This window comes from Crotalus tigris, unplaced genomic scaffold, assembly GCF_016545835.1.
Source record: "Crotalus tigris isolate CLP2741 ecotype Arizona unplaced genomic scaffold, ASM1654583v1 scf7180000023616.527904, whole genome shotgun sequence".
In the NCBI taxonomy this organism is placed as follows: domain Eukaryota; kingdom Metazoa; phylum Chordata; class Lepidosauria; order Squamata; family Viperidae; genus Crotalus; species Crotalus tigris.
In genome coordinates, this window is record NW_024100080.1 from 389,374 (window position 1) to 406,873 (window position 17,500).

The following is a 17,500-nucleotide window of genomic DNA, read 5'->3' on the forward strand; positions in this document are numbered from 1 at the left end:
GAATGGAGACCTAGCAGCAGACCTGAGGATATTGAATAGGGTGGTTCTTCCCGAGGAGGATCCCATCAACAAGCAATTGGGCACTTTTGAAAGACAGAGATTTATAATCAACCAAGATGCTTTGTCACAGTTAAAGTTGCTCAACAAGGTGAGGAAAATATTGGTGTCTTTTCTCTTTTTTCCAAAGCTGTTTCAAGTGGGCTAAACCCAGTCAAAAAAGTGTGTTACCTTCACTGAGAATTGAATCTGTGGAGTAAAACGTCTATAGTTTTCTTAGGCAGATAAGCATGCTTCAGTTCTATTGACCAAGGTTTCCCTTTTGATGCTGTCATGCTGAACCCTGTTGTAAGCTGATCCAAAAGGAGAGATGGGGTGATTATTATTTAGGACACAAATCATTGCCATTTAGTGTCCCTTCGGCAGTTTAATATCACTGTAAAACTGGTGAGACAGGGCCTCATATGCTGGAGATTTTGGTGTTAATAGCTTCAGGCTCACTAGTTTTTTCACATATCAAAGGTGAAGGCAATTCTGTTGACCAGTCCCTGAGTTCAGATTTGGACTGAATCCAATGAAGTGGAATCAAGAGTGGATGGAGGTCCTGTTGGTCCAATAGTTAAATAAGCTTCATCTTGCCTTGATTGGAGTCAGGGGTCTCCCAAAATTGCAGGCTCAGAGTCTGGGATGTTTTTAATCAGCTGAGAACATGCTTATAGCTGCCTCTCTCTAACCTCACTGGGATAGTGGAATTTAGGAAGGAGGTCCAAGGCTTCAGTTCACATGAAATAATAATGACTGGTCTGATGTGAACTCATTTATGGATTGATTCAGTGGTGGGATTCAGCCAGTTCGCAGAACTGGTAGCTAATTTTTTGTTGCCCAGGCTCAGAGTGGACTTCCAGAAGTGGTGTTCACATATTTGAATCCCACCACTGGATTGATTGATCAATCTCACCATGTTAATCTCACCATGATAATGGCTTGAAAACTGAAGTACTGAAATATGACTTTGGTGAAAAAGAAATCCTGATATCAAAAGTAAAAAAGGGCAGTTTTGAAGGAAATATTACTTAGATTTGGGCATTGGCTTGTAAGAGTGCACTTCATCTGAAAATCCCTTGAATGCAACTGTTTATCTTGATTGTTAGCTGCCTTAGGACACACTGAGAGGCTACAAATCAAACTAATAATAAATATGAGTGTGTATCTCCCTGACAGATTGTGTCACCTAATTGTATTCTCTCAACAGAAAGGACTTTGTGTTGGATACCTTTAGTATCGCTTTCACACGTCAGGCTCACACTCATGACCCCTGTGGTGCACCAAAAGATGCCTGACTCACCCTTATTGAGAGACACTTTCTCATGACCTCTCCTCCATCTCACCTCACTATAGTTTTAGAAACTAGTCAGCCAGTTTTAGTTTACCAGCATGGTTGTCATATAAATCAAACAAATATATATGCAAATAAAGAACATCTTTAAGGTTGGCAACCCTTACTTGTAAGGAAATTTTCCTTTTTATGTTAACTAGACATAATTTTGGACTGCTTTCAATGGGAAGCAGCTTTGCAATGTTTTATGCACTCCAGAAGAAACCTTTCCAGATCTTACTGGTCAAAAGTGGCTTTCTTCATCACAGTTTTATTCTATTTCAATAAATCACTCTAAAATTTAGTATTTCTGGATATTTTAAAATTAAGCATTTATGAAGAATGGAGGAATGCATGTTAATTCCACTATGAGGAGGAACCCACCAGTTGCCACTTAATGTTTAAATCTTGTCTCAGTTTCATCCCTCCAGACTTTGTTAAGTAGAAAGCTACTTTATTATAATCTGATATGTCAGAAGAAAAAGGGAGGAACTGAATGAAGCATCTACCTGCAATTGTATCTCCTGCCACCATTTGGAAGGTGTCAGAGATTTCATATTTGCCTACATGAAGTCCAGAGACGACTTGGCTGATGCTCATTTCTACCTCCATCTTACATGGATGGTGAGTCCTGACATATTTTCTTTGGCATTTCTTCTTTCTCTGCTCAGTCTCTGCCTCAGTCTAAATGTGTGGATAAATGCCTTCCTGGATTTGTCAAGCAGGCTCGAGAAGGAGAGCCAGTTTGCTGCTATGACTGCATTCCTTGTCCAGAGGGGACCATCTCCACTCAGGAAGGTGGGTGACACCACAGGGAAACTTTGATCAATATGCATGTTAAAGACACACATAAGTTTGATTTTTTAGTTCTCTATTTTAATGGTGTCCAATTTCTTCTCTAAATGGGATTTATAAGAAAAATGTCTTGAACGATGAGGTAGAAAGAAGGATGTTGTGGATTGTGTTCTGTTTCAGAAGAAGAGGCATCGAGACGAAGCAACAAGTTCCAACAGTTCTCCTTTATTGCAAACAGCAACCGAACCGATTTTAAAATGGTGCGGCCCCCTTTTATAGCCCTCCTGCACAATACCTTGCTGGCCAATCATTTCAAAGGATCTTTTCCTGCCATGCGCGGAAAAGAAATGAGTAGCCTTTCTTGTCCTGGGCATCCACATGGTCTGCCCAGGCCAATTGCTGCAGCCTGCATCTGCCACCCCAGGACATAATAGATTGCGTAGGAAATCTCTCTTTTATTTGCCAGTTTGGATGTATCCTTCCACGTTTATCTTTCTTAGGAATCTCTGTATTCTCTGTAACTTGAGAAATGATTTTACATCTGTTGAAAGAAAAATCTTCATCAAGATCCAGTCCAAGCTGGGAATAAACAAAATGGAGATTGCTTTAGAAAGAAGTTGGAGTTTATTGAAGAGAAGAGCCAGACAGAAGCATGGCTCTGGGAAAGCTGACCACGTGTTGCTGGGAGTGGTGGGTTTTTATACCTTCTGGGGCTTTTTAGGTTGTTTCCTGTTCCTGTTTGAGGCTTTCTATTTCCTTTAACATGTACTTTGTATGTTGGCTTCAAGAAGCAAATGAAAATCAAACAGAGGTTTCACCATAAAATCTTTGTGGATATTTCCTTTCCACCTTTTCTTATCTTTCCCCTTTTCTTTGTTGCTAAATAGTGCAATACATTTATAACTGGAAAAAAAAGAATGCAGATCTGGTTCTGAAAGGGAAAAAAATACATACTATGTTGGGATTAAAAGGAACAGAAAGGGGGGGGGAGAGAAGAGAACTAATAAAAGATCAATCTACTTAACATCCATAGATATGAGCCGAGGTGGCGCAGCAGTTAGAGTGTAGTACTGCAGGCCACTTTAGCTGACTGTGTTCAGCAGGTCAGCGGTTCAAATCTCACCGGCTCAAGGTTGACTCAGCCTTCCATCCTTCCGGGGTAGGTAAAATGAGGACCCAGATTGTTGGGGGCAATGTAAATATATATATACATTGCTTACTGGTGTACACCGCTTAGAGAGTGCTTGCACTTAAAGCGGTATATAAGTCTCATAAATAAATAAATAAATAATAAATATCAATGTTGAATTCATTCTCTCTTTAAAATTGTTTGCCAAATCTAGAGAGTATGGAAATATATTGCTTCATCTTCTCATTTCTACAGGGTAAAAAGACTTTGCAGACACAATTTTTGTTTTATGAACTCCTTCATGAATTAATTTTCCTTAAGATCAAGATGCTACCTGCCATGCAACCAGCACACAGGAGAGCCCCAGGGCTGTTGAAAGAGTCATATTTTAAGGGATTATTAAAAAGGCCTCATAGTTTGGAGATACTGTGAATTTCTGTGCTCTAATGATTATTTTTGCCGAAATTCACCTTTCAAACCTTACATGAGAAAGAACCAGGGTATCTGCAGGGCTTCCTCTCCTTGATATCTGCTTGTCCCACCAGAGCAGATAATAATTGGCATTGAAAAACGTATTGTCAACGTTCCGACTAATGGAACACTTCAAGGAAATTCCAGGCATATTTATTCTGAAAAATTCTGTAATCATGGACACATTTTCGGCACATATTGAATGGCTGCCAGAATCTGAATTTCTCTTGCTGGCATCTAACTTTTCTTGCTAAACCCCTCCCTTTTTTGCAATCATAAGTCACATCTTCCAATTAGCCCGGAGGGCAAAGATTTACTTCCGTTCCTTTTCCTGGGCTTTCTTTATAAATCTCCTCCCTTTCTCTGTCATCTGAATTAACTCTAAAAATACCAGACAGTTCTGTATATCTTGTCAAAGCAATAATATCCTATATTAACAGCATTGACACGTATGTTCCCTAAAAGATTCCCACTTTCTGGGTCCTTAGATACCTGCTTTTTCTGGTACAGGTCCTGCCCCATTGGACCCACACCCCCTTGAAATTCAATAGGCCCCCATCCTCTTAAACCTCTGGAGACTTGGTACTTCTCCCAACCATTTGGGATAAAGTAAGGTCAGTGCAAGATAAGAATCTGGTGGATTACCTCAGAGAAGGGAGATTGTGGCACCATTATTTCCTCTTTTATTTTTGTGGTTTTTGGTTTTAATAGTTATTTATATTGGGGAATTTTTTTGCTGGAGTGTAAGAATATAGCATTACTAAGACTTTCCTTCTCTCAGTATCACCTAATCGAAAGGTTTTCTTGAAATTTTAAAGAGTATGAAAGAAATATTACTTTCTTTTCTCAGATACTGTCAAATGCACCAAGTGCCCAGATGATCAATATCCAGCCAAGAGCCGAGTCCAATGTATCCCCAAAAGAATAACCTTCCTCTCCTATGAAGAACATCTGAGCATCATCCTCATCTCCTTTGCCCTACTCTTGTCCCTAACCACAGGCCTTGTTTTCATCATATTCCTTCAATACCTAGAAACTCCCATCATCAAAGCCAACAACCGGGACCTTTCCTTCATCCTCCTGATCTCCCTCCTGCTTTGCTTTTTGTCCTCCTTTCTCTTCATTGGCCAACCAAGAAAAGCCACTTGTCTTCTCCGACAGACAATGTTCAGCATTGTCTTCTCAGTAGCCGTGTCTTCTGTGTTGGCCAAAACTATCATGGTTGTGCTGGTCTTCCTGGCCTCAAAACCAGGTAACAGGATGAGAAGATGGTTGGGGAAGAACTTGGCCAACTCCATCATCCTTTCTTGTTCAGTTATCCAAATTTTCATTTGTGTCATGTGGTTGGGAGTTTCTCCCCCATTTCCTGACTCTGATCTGCACTCCCAGCCTAAAGAGATCATCCTTCAATGCAATGAAGGCTCTGTCACCATGTTTTATATTGTCCTTGGCTACATGGGCTTCCTTGCTGCCATTTGCTTCACTGTGGCTTTCCTGGCCAGAAATCTGCCTGGAGCTTTCAATGAAGCCAAATTGATCACCTTCAGCATGCTGGTCTTCTGCAGTGTCTGGGTTTCCTTCCTCCCCACCTACCTGAGCACCAAAGGAAAATACATGGTGGCCGTGCAGGTTTTCTCCATCTTGGCCTCCGGTGGTGGACTCTTGGGCTGTATCTTCTTCCCCAAGTGCTACATTATCATCCTGAGACCAGATCTTAATACTAAGGATGATCTAATGATAAAAGTAGGGAACTAATAATGTAATTGGTTCTTGGGTTCTTTAAATTTAATTATTGATTGTAATTGTTCTTGGTTTATATGCTTAGTTTGCCTGTTTGACTATTATGGTTATTTAAAATCCAATGAAATAAAGAATTAGATTAATAAAATTAAAATCCAACATAATCATCAAATAATAAAAGAAATTAATAATTAATATTTGTGTTTTTAAATTGTTGCTAGCCCTTCTTTTCCTAAGTGCATAGGTTATCCAATATTTTGATTAAACAGCCCTTTAAGAGAGGACACATATGAATCTTATCCTGAACTTTGGACTGCTTTAAGCTTGGTAGGTATCTTCAAAGTTAGTTAGGAGGTTCTCAACCTCGTCTCCTTCATGATTCTTTCTGAATCGATATTTCAAGTCCTCCAAGGTCTGTGTCAAGATTCCGGCTGATGATCCCAAACAAACACCTTTGAGACATTCCAATCTCTTAATGTAAAACTTTACTGACTACATCATTTCAACATGTATGAAAGCAAAAGAAGCTTTGGGAAAACTCCACCGAAGCCCTACATAGTGAAAGCTTAGTATTTTCTCTCCTCACTCTGGATCATGGGGCCAATCAAATGCAGCAATATTGTTTTGAGAAAGTATCTCTGGGTTTGGCCAGACATTTGGTAAATGTCCTGGGTTCCCATGGTCTGCTTCCTTAATCTTTGAAGTCTGCATTCGAATCTGATTCCTTCCTCCCTCCTGGGTTCATTGGCAAGCTGAGAAGCAAAATCTGTGGAAGAAAAAAAAAGGTGCTTCGAAACTTGACAAGCAGATGCTCCTAAAAACTGGAAGGTACCTGGAAAAGGTACCTTCCAGGTACCAGTGTTGCTCGCCCTCTCTTCCGCCCTCTCCCCCGCAGCCTCGGAGCCAGCTTACCTGCCAGGTTAGAAGAGGCAGAAGGACTGTTGCCGGAGGGGGGCCCATCTCTTTCGCGGGCGCCATTTTGTGGGTCCGCATCGTCTGGCTTCTTTCCTTCTCTCCGGGCCTCCTTGGGATAGGTGGGCCTGGTGCAGCCAGGCGTGGAGGTGTTCGTGGATGGTGTGCCCATGGGGGGCATCGCGGGTGGAGCTGCGCGACCTCTTCGAGGCAGCCGTGCCGGGCGTGGTGGTAAAGGTGGCCCTCATGAAGCAGTTCGCCTTCATCCACCTGCGCGACGAGGCAGCGGCCGAGCGCACCATCCAGAAGCTCAATCGGCACCTCTTGCACTGCCACCGCGTGGTCGTGGAGTTCTCCTGCCTGAGGCCCACTCACACCGTCAAGACCTTTGTGGGCAACGTCTCGGCCACCTGCACCAGCAGCGAGTTGCGTGTCCTCTTCCAGGAGTCCGGGCCCGTCATCGAGTGCCACATCGTGAAAGGAGTGGGAGAGGCGAGCTTGTGGCTTAGAAATCTACTCTGTACATGCTCAGAGGTGTTGTTACGTTCTCCACTCCTGGCTGCGATCCCAGCAATTGAAATCAACTCAGCTTTAAGGAGCCCCAGTTTGACTAGCCGTCCCGCCGTGGCTGGGTTGACTTTACACAATTGTTGGATGTCGGGAGAAGCCATTGATGAGCTGCACGAGAGGTACTTGGAGAAGTTGACCCAACTCTTTGAGGACCATAAGGCCAAGTACGGTCTGCCCCAAGACAAGTACCTAATGATCACCTAGCCGGCCACATTGGACCAGCCTGGGACACAGAGGGGCAATACTATTTTTTAGAGAATGTTTGTTGTGGGTGTGAATATGCATGTAGATGAATGGTGGCCCTGTTATGTATAAATTTTATTATTGTATTTAGGGTGTTTGAATGTGAATATTTTTATTTTCTATGTATATAAATTGAGTGTGAATGTGTATTGAGTGTTTGGGGTATGAGAATGGTGGAGTCGGGGATGGAGCCTGGTACCCCCTCTGCTGAGTGCAATAGCAAAAGTAGGGGGGGGCAGGACTTACCCTTGGGCTTGGTCTGTATGGAAAGCGAGTCCGGTCAGGAAGGGAGAAGGCTGGTGAGGGTGGGGGTACTCCGGGGAGGGGAGAAGGTTGGAGCATCCCGGTCATGACTGGGATGGGCAGATATGGCGGGAGCCGAGGGGCAGGCCATCTTTGGGGAACGAGGACTCGCTATGTTAGAGCGATTCCTTGTTCCAGCCCCTCAAAAGGCTCATCCTGTAGTACTGGTGACAGGGGAATACAGGGGCCTAATTGTAGGCTGCTGTTGCTTAATGCCAGGTCCGTTGTCAGCAAAGCCCCCCTTGTCCGTGATTTAATATTGGACAGCGGGGCGGACCTGGCATGTATAACCGAAACCTAGCTGGGCCCTGAGGGGGGTGTTTCCCTCTCGGAGATGTGCCCGGACGAGTTTGTGGGGCTTCATCAGCCTCAACATCAGGGCAGGGGTGGGGGAGTGGCAGTCATCGCTCGGAAGTCCTTGAGCCCTCATGGGATTCCTGCCCTGGAGGTTGTTGGGTGTGAGTCCCTCCTATTGAATTTGGGTTCATGGGTTCAGTTGGGCTTGCTGCTGACGTACCTACCTCCCAGCTGCGTTGCAACAGCCCTGCCTGCGTTGCTGGAGTCAGTAGCCGGGTTGGCGGTGGAGTTCCCCAGACTTATAGTACTGGGGGACTTTAACCTACCATCACTCGGCGATCGCTCAGAGGCGGCGCAGGAGTTCATGGCTTCCATGGCAACCATGGACCTGACCCAGGTAATTCAGGATCCAACTCATAGGGGTGGTCACACACTCGACCTTGTGTTTCTCTCGGGGCAATGGAGACATGATCTGGAATTAAGGGGAATAGAGATCTCGCCCTTGTCATGGACAGATCATTTCCTATTGAGGCTGGACTTCAGAGCATCACTCCCCCATCGCAGGGAGAGGGAGCCGACTAGGTGGTTCCGCCCCAGGTGCCTAATGGACCCAGATCGGTTCCAGGAGGAGCTTGGGGAAATACCTGACTCCCTTGTCCACAACTCGTCTGGGTCCCTGGTTGCGGCCTGGAATGAGGCGGCGTCCGGGGCCCTGGATTGAATTGCGCCTTTGCGACCTCTCTGTGGTGGTGGTCCCCGGAGGGCGCCTTGGTTTACTGAGGAGCTCCGGGAGATGAAGCGCCACAAGAGACGTCTAGAGCGACGTTGGAGGGCCAGTAACTCTGAATCTGACCGATCACTATTAAGAGCCTATCTTAGGACTTATTTAGTGGCGATAAGGGCAGCAAAGCGTGTTCACTTTTCCGCACTTATTGCATCCGCAGAATCTCGCCCGGACGCCTTGTTTAGGGTGACCTGCTCCCTTCTTAAAGTGGAGGAGGCGGAGGAACCCTTGCAGGGGAGAGCCGAGGAGTTTGTTCAGTTTCTTTCGGACAAAATCGCTCAGATTCAGAGAGACCTGGACTCCGACTGGGCAGTGCCAGCCGAGTTGCCAGGGGCTGGTCTTAATCATGTTATCTGGAGCGAGTTTGAGCCTGTGACCCCTGATGAAGTGGACAAGGCCGTGAGGGCAATGAATGCCGCCACCTGTTCATTGGACCCGTGTCCCTCCTGGCTGGTTTCTGCCAGTAGGGAGGTGATACGAGGCTGGCTCCAGGAGATAATCAATGCCTCCTTGATGGAGGGGTCTTTCCCGCAACCTTTAAAGGAAGTGGTGGTGAGGCCCCTCCTCAAGAAGCCTTCCCTGGACCCAGCTGTTTTGAAGAACTTTCGTCCCGTCTCCAACCTCCCCTTTGTAGGGAAGGTTGTAGAGAAGGTGGTGGAGTCTCAACTCTTGTGATCCTTGGATGAAACTAATTATCTGGACCCTTTTCAATCTGGTTTCAGGCCCGACTACAGCACTGAGACTGCTTTGGTCGCACTGACCGATGAACTCTGGCGAGCCCGGGATAGGGGTTATTCCTCTATCCTGGTGCTTCTTGACCTCTCAGCGGCTTTCGATACCATCAACCATGGTATCCTTCTTTGTCGTCTCGGAGAGGTGGGGGTGGGCGACACCATATTGCGGTGGTTCTCCTCCTACCTCTCTGACAGGTCGCAGTCAGTGTTGGCGGGTGGACAGAGATCGACCCCTAGGCGCCTCGACCATGGGGTGCCTCAGGGTGCGGTCCTGTCCCCCCTCCTTTTTAACATCTACATGAAACCGCTGGGTGAGATCATTCGGCGACACGGGGTGAGGTATCATCAGTACGCAGATGATACCCATATATATCTCCACCCCATGTCCTTTCAGTGAAGCAGTCGACGTGATGTGCTGGTGCCTGGAAGATGTGAGGGTCTGGATGGGGGTGAACAGGCTTAGACTCAACCCTGACAAGACCGAGTGGCTCTGGGTCTTGCCTCCCAAAGGCCAACTGGATGATCCATCATTAGTCCTGGGGGGGGCAAATTTACCTCCCTCAGTGCAGGCACGCAACTTGGGTGTCCTCCTGGACTCACAGCTAAATTTGGAACAACATCTATCGTCTGTGGCCAGGGGGACCTTTGCACAGGTTCACCTAGTGCACCAGTTGCGGCCTTATTTGGACCGGGAGGCTTTACTCAGTCACTCATGCCCTTGTCACCTCAAGACTGGATTACTGTAACGCGCTCTACATGGGGCTACCCTTGAAGGGCGTTCGGAGGCTGCAGTTGGTTCAGAACGCAGCCGCGAGAGCGATTGTGGGCGCGCCAAGGTATGCCCACGTGTCACCTATCCTCCGCGAGCTGCACTGGCTTCCTGTGGGTCTCCGGATGCAATTCAAGGTGTTGGTTATCACCTTCAAAGCCCTTCATGGTATAGGGCCACGTTACTTACAGGACCGCATTCTGCCGCACAGCTCCCAGAGACCGGTGAGGTCCCATAGATTGGGCCTCCTTCAGGTCCCGTCGGCCAGACAATGTCGGCTGGCGGGCCCTCGGGGAAGGGCCTTTTCTGTGGTGGCTCCGACCTGTTGGAATCAACTTCCCCCTGAGTTTCGAACTACTCCCACCCTGCCGGCCTTTAAGAAAGCCGTTAAAACTCTCCTGTTCCGGCAGGCCTGGGGCTGATGTCCCCGGGGGGGCGGGATATGATCGGACTCGCGGTATGACTGTTTTATTTTATTGTTTTATGATTGTTTTAACTCTGTACGCCGCCCTGAGTCCTTTGGGATTGGGCGGCATATAAATATTTGAAAATAAATAAATAAATAAATAAAAGAGCAAACACGTATTAAGGCATTCCCTCCCCTCAATTATCCATGTAAAGGTTTCCTGGCTTTTGAGGATATTTTGGCTGGAATCTACTTATTAAGTCTTCTGCTCCAATTTTATGAGGTTTTATTCCTCTATTGAATAACCTCTTCACTGAATTAGATACTGTAGTTTCCCCTTATGGATTCTAGAGTCTATGATTTGCTTAACCTTGTAATGTCTTTCCCCCTCCACCCTTATTGGACCAGGTGCTTCTTTCCCAACCGGACTCAGTTTCGATCCCTGAGCCGGCCTCATCAGGCTGAAGTGAAATACCGGGTGCACTTTACCCAGCATTCTGGGCAGTTTCAGTTCTCCAGTCCCTGGGTGAATAATTTTCATGATCGGGGAAGACCCTATGTACTTAGGGCCTTGTTTTTACAGGGAATCATCAACTTTAGGTACTTGGTGGTTAGACACATTTTATCTCCACCATGGAATGTTCCCTGGGGAGCTCACTTCTTATCTGCTTGTTGCTTTGGCTAGTTTTCTCTTCACATTACGCCAGCTCTCCTTTAGATTAGAAGAATTTCCTCAAGGGGTCCTGAACCCCTGCAGCCTGTCCAGTAGCTTCCGGAAGAGCTGTGAAGACTCAGGGGAAAATGGCCAGAATGAGTCCGGCAAAGAACAGCCAAGACATAGGCCAAATGGACTTTGAAGCTCAAGTGATGGTGATAGCAAAATAAACTTTTAGACACAAAGTGTTCCCTTAAACTGATTCGTAACTATGCCCTTTTTTGTCAGCGGGAAAGGACATGGGATCAAGCTCACTACAACATATGCATATGTCTTGTTGTCATCCCTGGTCCCAGATCAAAAATTGTGAATCCCACAATTCTCACACCAGTTTCTCTGGAATCAAAACAAAGAACCCAAAGCAAAGAATCAGACCTCACTGCAATGTTTATTAAACAGTGTGTACTGGGAATGGAGTCTTCTCTGAAATAATAATATAAAATTCATTCAAACAAAGAGATATATTCACGTCATATGCTTACATCCCACTTATAATGTGATGGTGTTTTTATGAGTTTGTGTGCTATGTTTAAAGCTGTAAGCCATCAGTGTGATCTATGTATGAGTTGGGCTTATTGGTTTATTAAATAATTATAAAAATATTTATACATTTCAGAAAGGAGGGGAAAATGATGCAAAAAGGAAGAAAATGATCCATATATATATACCTATTCATAAATGATAGCAAAATCAATCTCAGGTTACTTCTTGCCCTTCTGACAGATGTGCAAAGAAAAATGTTCTTAGTTAGAAGAAATATTTGCATCTTTAGATTCAAGGATTGCTACAGGAATATTCTGATAAAACTTCCCACAGGTTGCTATGAGTTGCAAGGCCGCATTCCTTGTTGTGTCTCCATTTGCCTACTAAACTGTCCCGTCCATCTGGAAGCTGATTTTACCAACAGTATTGTGACTAAAAAGGAGACTGGGTGTATTGCTACTGGTTTCTTTAGGAATACATAGGAAAATAAATGTGGGTAGCTTTAGAAGTAAGAGGAATACCTCCTCCCCATGGGCATCTTGCTCCCTTCCTTCCTATCTTTGTCAATTTTAAACTAATGTTAGAGGTACTATTTATTCTTTGAATGTTTTATTGTTTTGTCTTGTTTTTACTGATTGTAAACTGCCTAAAATCATCTTTAGGCAAGAGGGGAAGCATATAAGTTAAATGAACAAATATTAAATGGTCAAAATGTGTTAATTAAAATTATTAAATGTCATTTTTAAAAAATAAATTTGTAAAATTCATTTTTTTCTATATTATTTTGACATCAAATGTTCTTTGATGTTCAGATCTGACCGAAAAATAATAATATAGCACTTAGGGATGAAAATGCAGCCCAGCAGGCCAGCACTGGAGGCCAAGATGGAGAAGACCTGCACAGCCACAGTGTACTTCCCCTTGGTGCTCAGGTAAGCTGGCACAAAGGACACCCAGACACTGCAGAAGACCAGCATACTGAAGGAGATCAGCTTGGCTTCATTGAAGGCCCCAGGGAGATTCCTGGCCAGAAAAGCCACCGTGAAGCAGACAGCAGACAGGAAGCCCATGTATCCGAGGGCAACATAAAACATGGTGACAGAGCCTTCATTGCATTGTAGAATAATCTTTGTAGGCTGGGAGTGCATGTCAGAGTCAGGGAATGGGGGGAAAGTGCCCAGCCAGATGCTGCAGATGACAACTTGGAGACCAGAACAAGAAAGGACAATGGAGTTGGCCAAGCTCTTCCCCAACCATCTCTGCACTTTATTCCCTGGTTTTGTGGCCAAGAAGGCTAACACAACTGTGATTGTTTTGGCAAAGACTGAAGAAATGGCAACTGAGAAGACAATGCTGAAGGCCGTTTGCTGGAGGAGGCAGGTCACTCTCCTTGGCCGGCCAATGAACAGAAAGGAAGTCAAGAAGGAAAGCAGGAGGGAGACCAGGAGAATATAGGAGAGGTCACGGTTGTTGGCTTTGACAATTGGTGTTTCCATGAATTTAATGAAGATCCACAAGCCAAAGCCTGTGGTTAAAGAGAAGAACAAGGCAATGAAAATCAGGATAATCCCCAGATTTTCATTATAAGAAAGATAATTTTTAATCTTGGGGATACAGTGAAGTCGATTGATGTTTGGATGTTGATCTTCTGGACATTTGGTACATTTGTCTGCATCTGAAAAAGAGCAAGAATAGTTTCTCCCTTTAACATGTCCTTTAATAAAATGCTTTGTTTGGGTAAACTTGTTTTTTGTGTGAATAACTGGGTGGAGGTGAACTCAATATAATTCCCCATCTCCCTCCAGCTAGAAAATATTTATTTTCTCTTCTTTTTGGTGTTACCATTTCATCAATGAACTTGCTGAGAGAGAAGAAGGTAAGAAGGAAGGATTCCAGGAAACAAGGCAGTTCCACCATTTTACCTTTTCACTGCTGAACCTCTGCAGTCCAGCCTTTTGTCAATGCTTTAAGGCACCAACGATATCCAGTCTAAGGTGGAATGTACTACATGTGAAGGATTGCTTAATGTAGCTTGTGCTAGCTGAAATGGATAAACGTTACTTTTGCCACGGAGAAAGAAATGTTACAAGGAGTGACCCTTGAAGATGAGTAGGATATATGGAGTCAAAACATCAAAATACATTCCTCATTTTTTTATTATCAGAAAGAGGAACATCTTGCAATAAAATCAAGAAGGAAGTTTGGCTCAGTCCCAACACATGATTCCTCTCCTCTCCTCTCCATAGGCCATGATTCTGAAAACTATTTTAAGAGGAGCCTCCAGCAGAGTCTCTGCAATGTCAGCCTCAGGAAGTATAAACCCAGCAGTCATCAGAGCCTGACCAAAAAAGGCATCACCTGAACAGACGGAGCAGTCAAAGGATTATTACATAAGGCTGCCCAGTCCATCCACCACATCAGTTAGAATGAAGAGAATAGCCAAGAAATTCTATGAAACTTCTTTTGTAAAGAAATACATCCTTTGATTAAAGGCAGGTGTCTGCAACCTGAAACTGTGGCTGCCCAAAATACCTATCAGACATAGACATGTGCAAAGAATCTGATCAATCCACCTATAAAAATCCAGTCAAAGTTCCATCATTATATTCTGGTATCCAGAAAGAGCAATGAAGTAAATAGTAATTTGAAACATGGAAGTTGTGTTGAAAAAGATAAAGAGCAAGAGATGTCATCTCCCTCACCTTACTCAACCCTCACTTATGCTGTGTCTTTATCCATGATCTCTATGCCTGCTTGCTTCACCTATATGCCGCATTAATCCCCAATATCATTTCTAATGGTTCACTATGACATAAATATTTGCCATGATCAAGACTCCGAGAGGTGGGACCCATTCTGGCCAAATCTTTCAAAATGCATGTTCATGGAGATCTATGGTCCTCTCCAAAGTCTGCCCCTTTCTCCTGCTGTCACCCACCTTCCATGGTGGAGATGGATCCTTCTGCACATGGACAACAATTGTAGCAGCAGATGGGCTTTCCTTCCTGAGCCACCTTCATGAACCCAGCAGGGCAGCTTTCCACACACCTGGAAGAAGGCATGGGCTGGGCAGAGAGAGGGGAAAAAGAACATCCACAACATGAATTATTTCCTAAAACAGGCAAAAGGAAAAGTTTGGGGATCTTCAAGTCAAGGTTTAGCTTTGCTAAATTCGAAGGCTACAAGAAATTTGGAACTCTTCAAACTGATTTGGTTGCTTGCTGTTTGCCTATTTATCTTCTCTTCTAGTTTTTCTCCCAGTACAATTTTATTTTAAATTCCTTTCCTACTGAAAAGAAAGTTGAATGGATTTATGCTTTGACAAAATCAATCACTTTGTCCCGTGATATAAAACTAGCTTCCTTGTAGAAGTTTAATAAACAGTTAACTGGAATTGTTAAGCATTTTTTTCTTTGAACAGCTAACAGGATAATGTTTCCTCTCTGCGAGAATTGAGATGACATCCCAAGTCCGTCCCTTCCCCAATTCTGCAATCCTCTTGGAAAGATCTTCAGAAAGAGCAGAATAAAGTCTTCTCCCCCACCTTGTTCAGCATTTCCATCTTTGCAATCGCATTCTGGTTCATCATGAACTTGAAATCCAAGGATCCCACTCTTTCTAGACTCCCAAGTGTCACTTTCATACGAGACATATTGGAAAAAATCACCGTGTTCACAATGTCCAGGTCTGCTACCAGCTCTCCATTCTCATCCAAATACACCCCATAGATGGAATTATTATAAAACTGAGCGGTTCAAAGGAAGGAATGAAGCTGGAATGGAAGAGAAAATGGGCAATGTTACACAGGACAAAGAAAGTCTTTGAAAAGAAGCCTCCATTTGAGCTGGCATGAAGGATCTGTAGGAGGAATGTAGAATAAATTCTTGTTAGAAAGATGAAGAATGGCCTGGAAAATAAGGATGGTGAAGGATGTTCTTTATCTCTTCCATTGACAATTGTCACTGGAAACTTTGGAAAACCAATGGGAAGTAATCAAAGGAAAGAAAATATCCAGTATGAACTATTGAGGTCCAAAGTTAAAACTCTAAAAGAAATGGATGTTGTACAGAACAATACCGAAGGAATTTTGCCAGTGAGATCAAAATGAAATCAGATGCCCCACACAGAAACAATGTTGTAACTAACTGGTTTACAGGTCAATGGGCAGATAGGAAGAGAAACATCTTTGTTGACTTTGAGGATGACTGTGGAGACCTTTGCTCTACTAGCAGGTTGTGCTTATGAAACTCTGCCTTGAGGTGACAGATGGGCAACTTGCCATGGAGAAGAGACCCCAATATCTTCATGGTGAAAGATGATCTCTGGTGCCAGCTGAGGTCACCTCCTTCAATTTTATGGAACATCTACAGAATATTTTATGGAATATTCTCAACTCTTGCTGCTTCCAGACTTTTTCCCAGTCCAGCCCTTCATCTTCTCACCTGACCTTAGCCCACTCAGCTTCTGGGCCCAAAGAGGCTTCTCCACAGGCTGCTGCTTGAGGAGAATCTTTGTTATCTGTGATTGTACTGAGAGTTCTGAGCCGGGGAAGGAAAACCAAAGGGATTCTTAGCCAAAGAATGAGACCCACTCTGGGTAAAGGCTGCACTGGAGCAGAAGGTCAGCGGAGGAAGTGAGGGGGGCAGAGATGCCAGACAGCTTAATATGCACCGCACACTTTTTTAGACTGTGTGGTACATGGTGATGGTTCTGCTTGTAAAAAAAAAAAGAATCAAAGAAGAAAGAGGTGGAGGAAAAATATTTTTTTTACCAAGAAGCTTGTAAAAAGAAATTGGAAAGAAATGAGCAGGGTGAAATGAATTGCAGAAAGGAGAGGAATGGAAAAATGGAATTTAATGCAATTTTAATATTCAGAATACAGTATAACTATTGTCAGTTTTTACAATTGTAACATCGATTCTCAGCTGCTATGGAGAGCTGTGCAATAGAAAATAAGTACCTGCCATGCCATTAGCTTTGGAGTTTTCACGTTTTTACCAGTTTTAAATGTCTTCCTGGATCTGGACAAATAAACTGCTTTTAAGGCCCGTGCCACAGCCCAGATTGTGTTGTAAATGAAATAGTTGTCCTGAATCAGGATTGAATCCATTGCCTCTTCCTTGAGAGTTTCCAGGTCTTCTCTCTGCCTGCACCGTCTCCAGATTTTCACCGAAAAGGCATCGTTGATGTAGGAACACAGGAAGGAGGTCTCTATATAGTGTCTCATAAAAGAATTAAAACTCAAATGCCTACCATAGTTTACAATTTGATTTTTCATCATAGGAAAGGAAAATATGCTATGGATGTATTCAACAGGAAAAGATCTTTTTTCCAAATAAATAGTGAAGTCCCAGCGGACTGTGATGATCAGGACTTTTCCTCTAGGAGGTTCAGTAAGCCTTTTAAATATCAGATTCATAAGCAAAATCCCTACATTGATTGAAGTCAGGTCTGCAGCAAAAACAAAGACATTCACCTTTCTCCAACTGAGGTATAAAGGCCAGAGGATGATCGCTTCCCAAGAAGCTGGAGAAAAGGTTTGTGATAAAACTGGGCAAATGCCCTTCCTGATCAGGAGGGAAGTCAACGTCCTCATGAACCTTTGTCCATTCTCAGTGTCTGGAGCCAGGAGACCCACCAAGGTCCACCTGAAATGGAGGACCAGCTTCACCATCCCTGGGTACTGGACGCCTTCAGCAGGGAGCATTGGGTAGAAGAAAGGATTTTCATCACTCAGAACCTGGGAATCAAAACCGTGATTGATCTGAAAAGGAAAA

General features: G+C 44.1%; 1 protein-coding gene across 1 annotated transcript; it reads left to right on the forward strand.

Annotated features, from left to right (window-relative positions):
- Nucleotides 1-6,578: 6,578 nt before the first annotated feature.
- On the forward strand, nt 6,579-11,382 carry LOC120297284. The gene is made up of 2 exons (XM_039319728.1): nt 6,579-7,051; nt 11,211-11,382. Exons 1-2 carry the CDS (start codon nt 6,579-6,581, stop codon nt 11,380-11,382), a joined length of 645 nt encoding a protein of 214 aa, XP_039175662.1.
- The last annotated feature ends 6,118 nt before the right edge of the window (nt 11,383-17,500 follow it).

Coding starts and splice junctions, on each gene's coding strand:
- LOC120297284 (XM_039319728.1), top strand. CDS start 6,579: ATGGTGTGCCCATGGGGGGCATCGCGGGTGGAGCTGCGCGACCTCTTC. Junction 7,052..11,210: donor AGCCGTCCCGCCGTGGCTGG/GTTGACTTTACA, acceptor TGCTTTGGCTAG/TTTTCTCTTCACATTACGCC.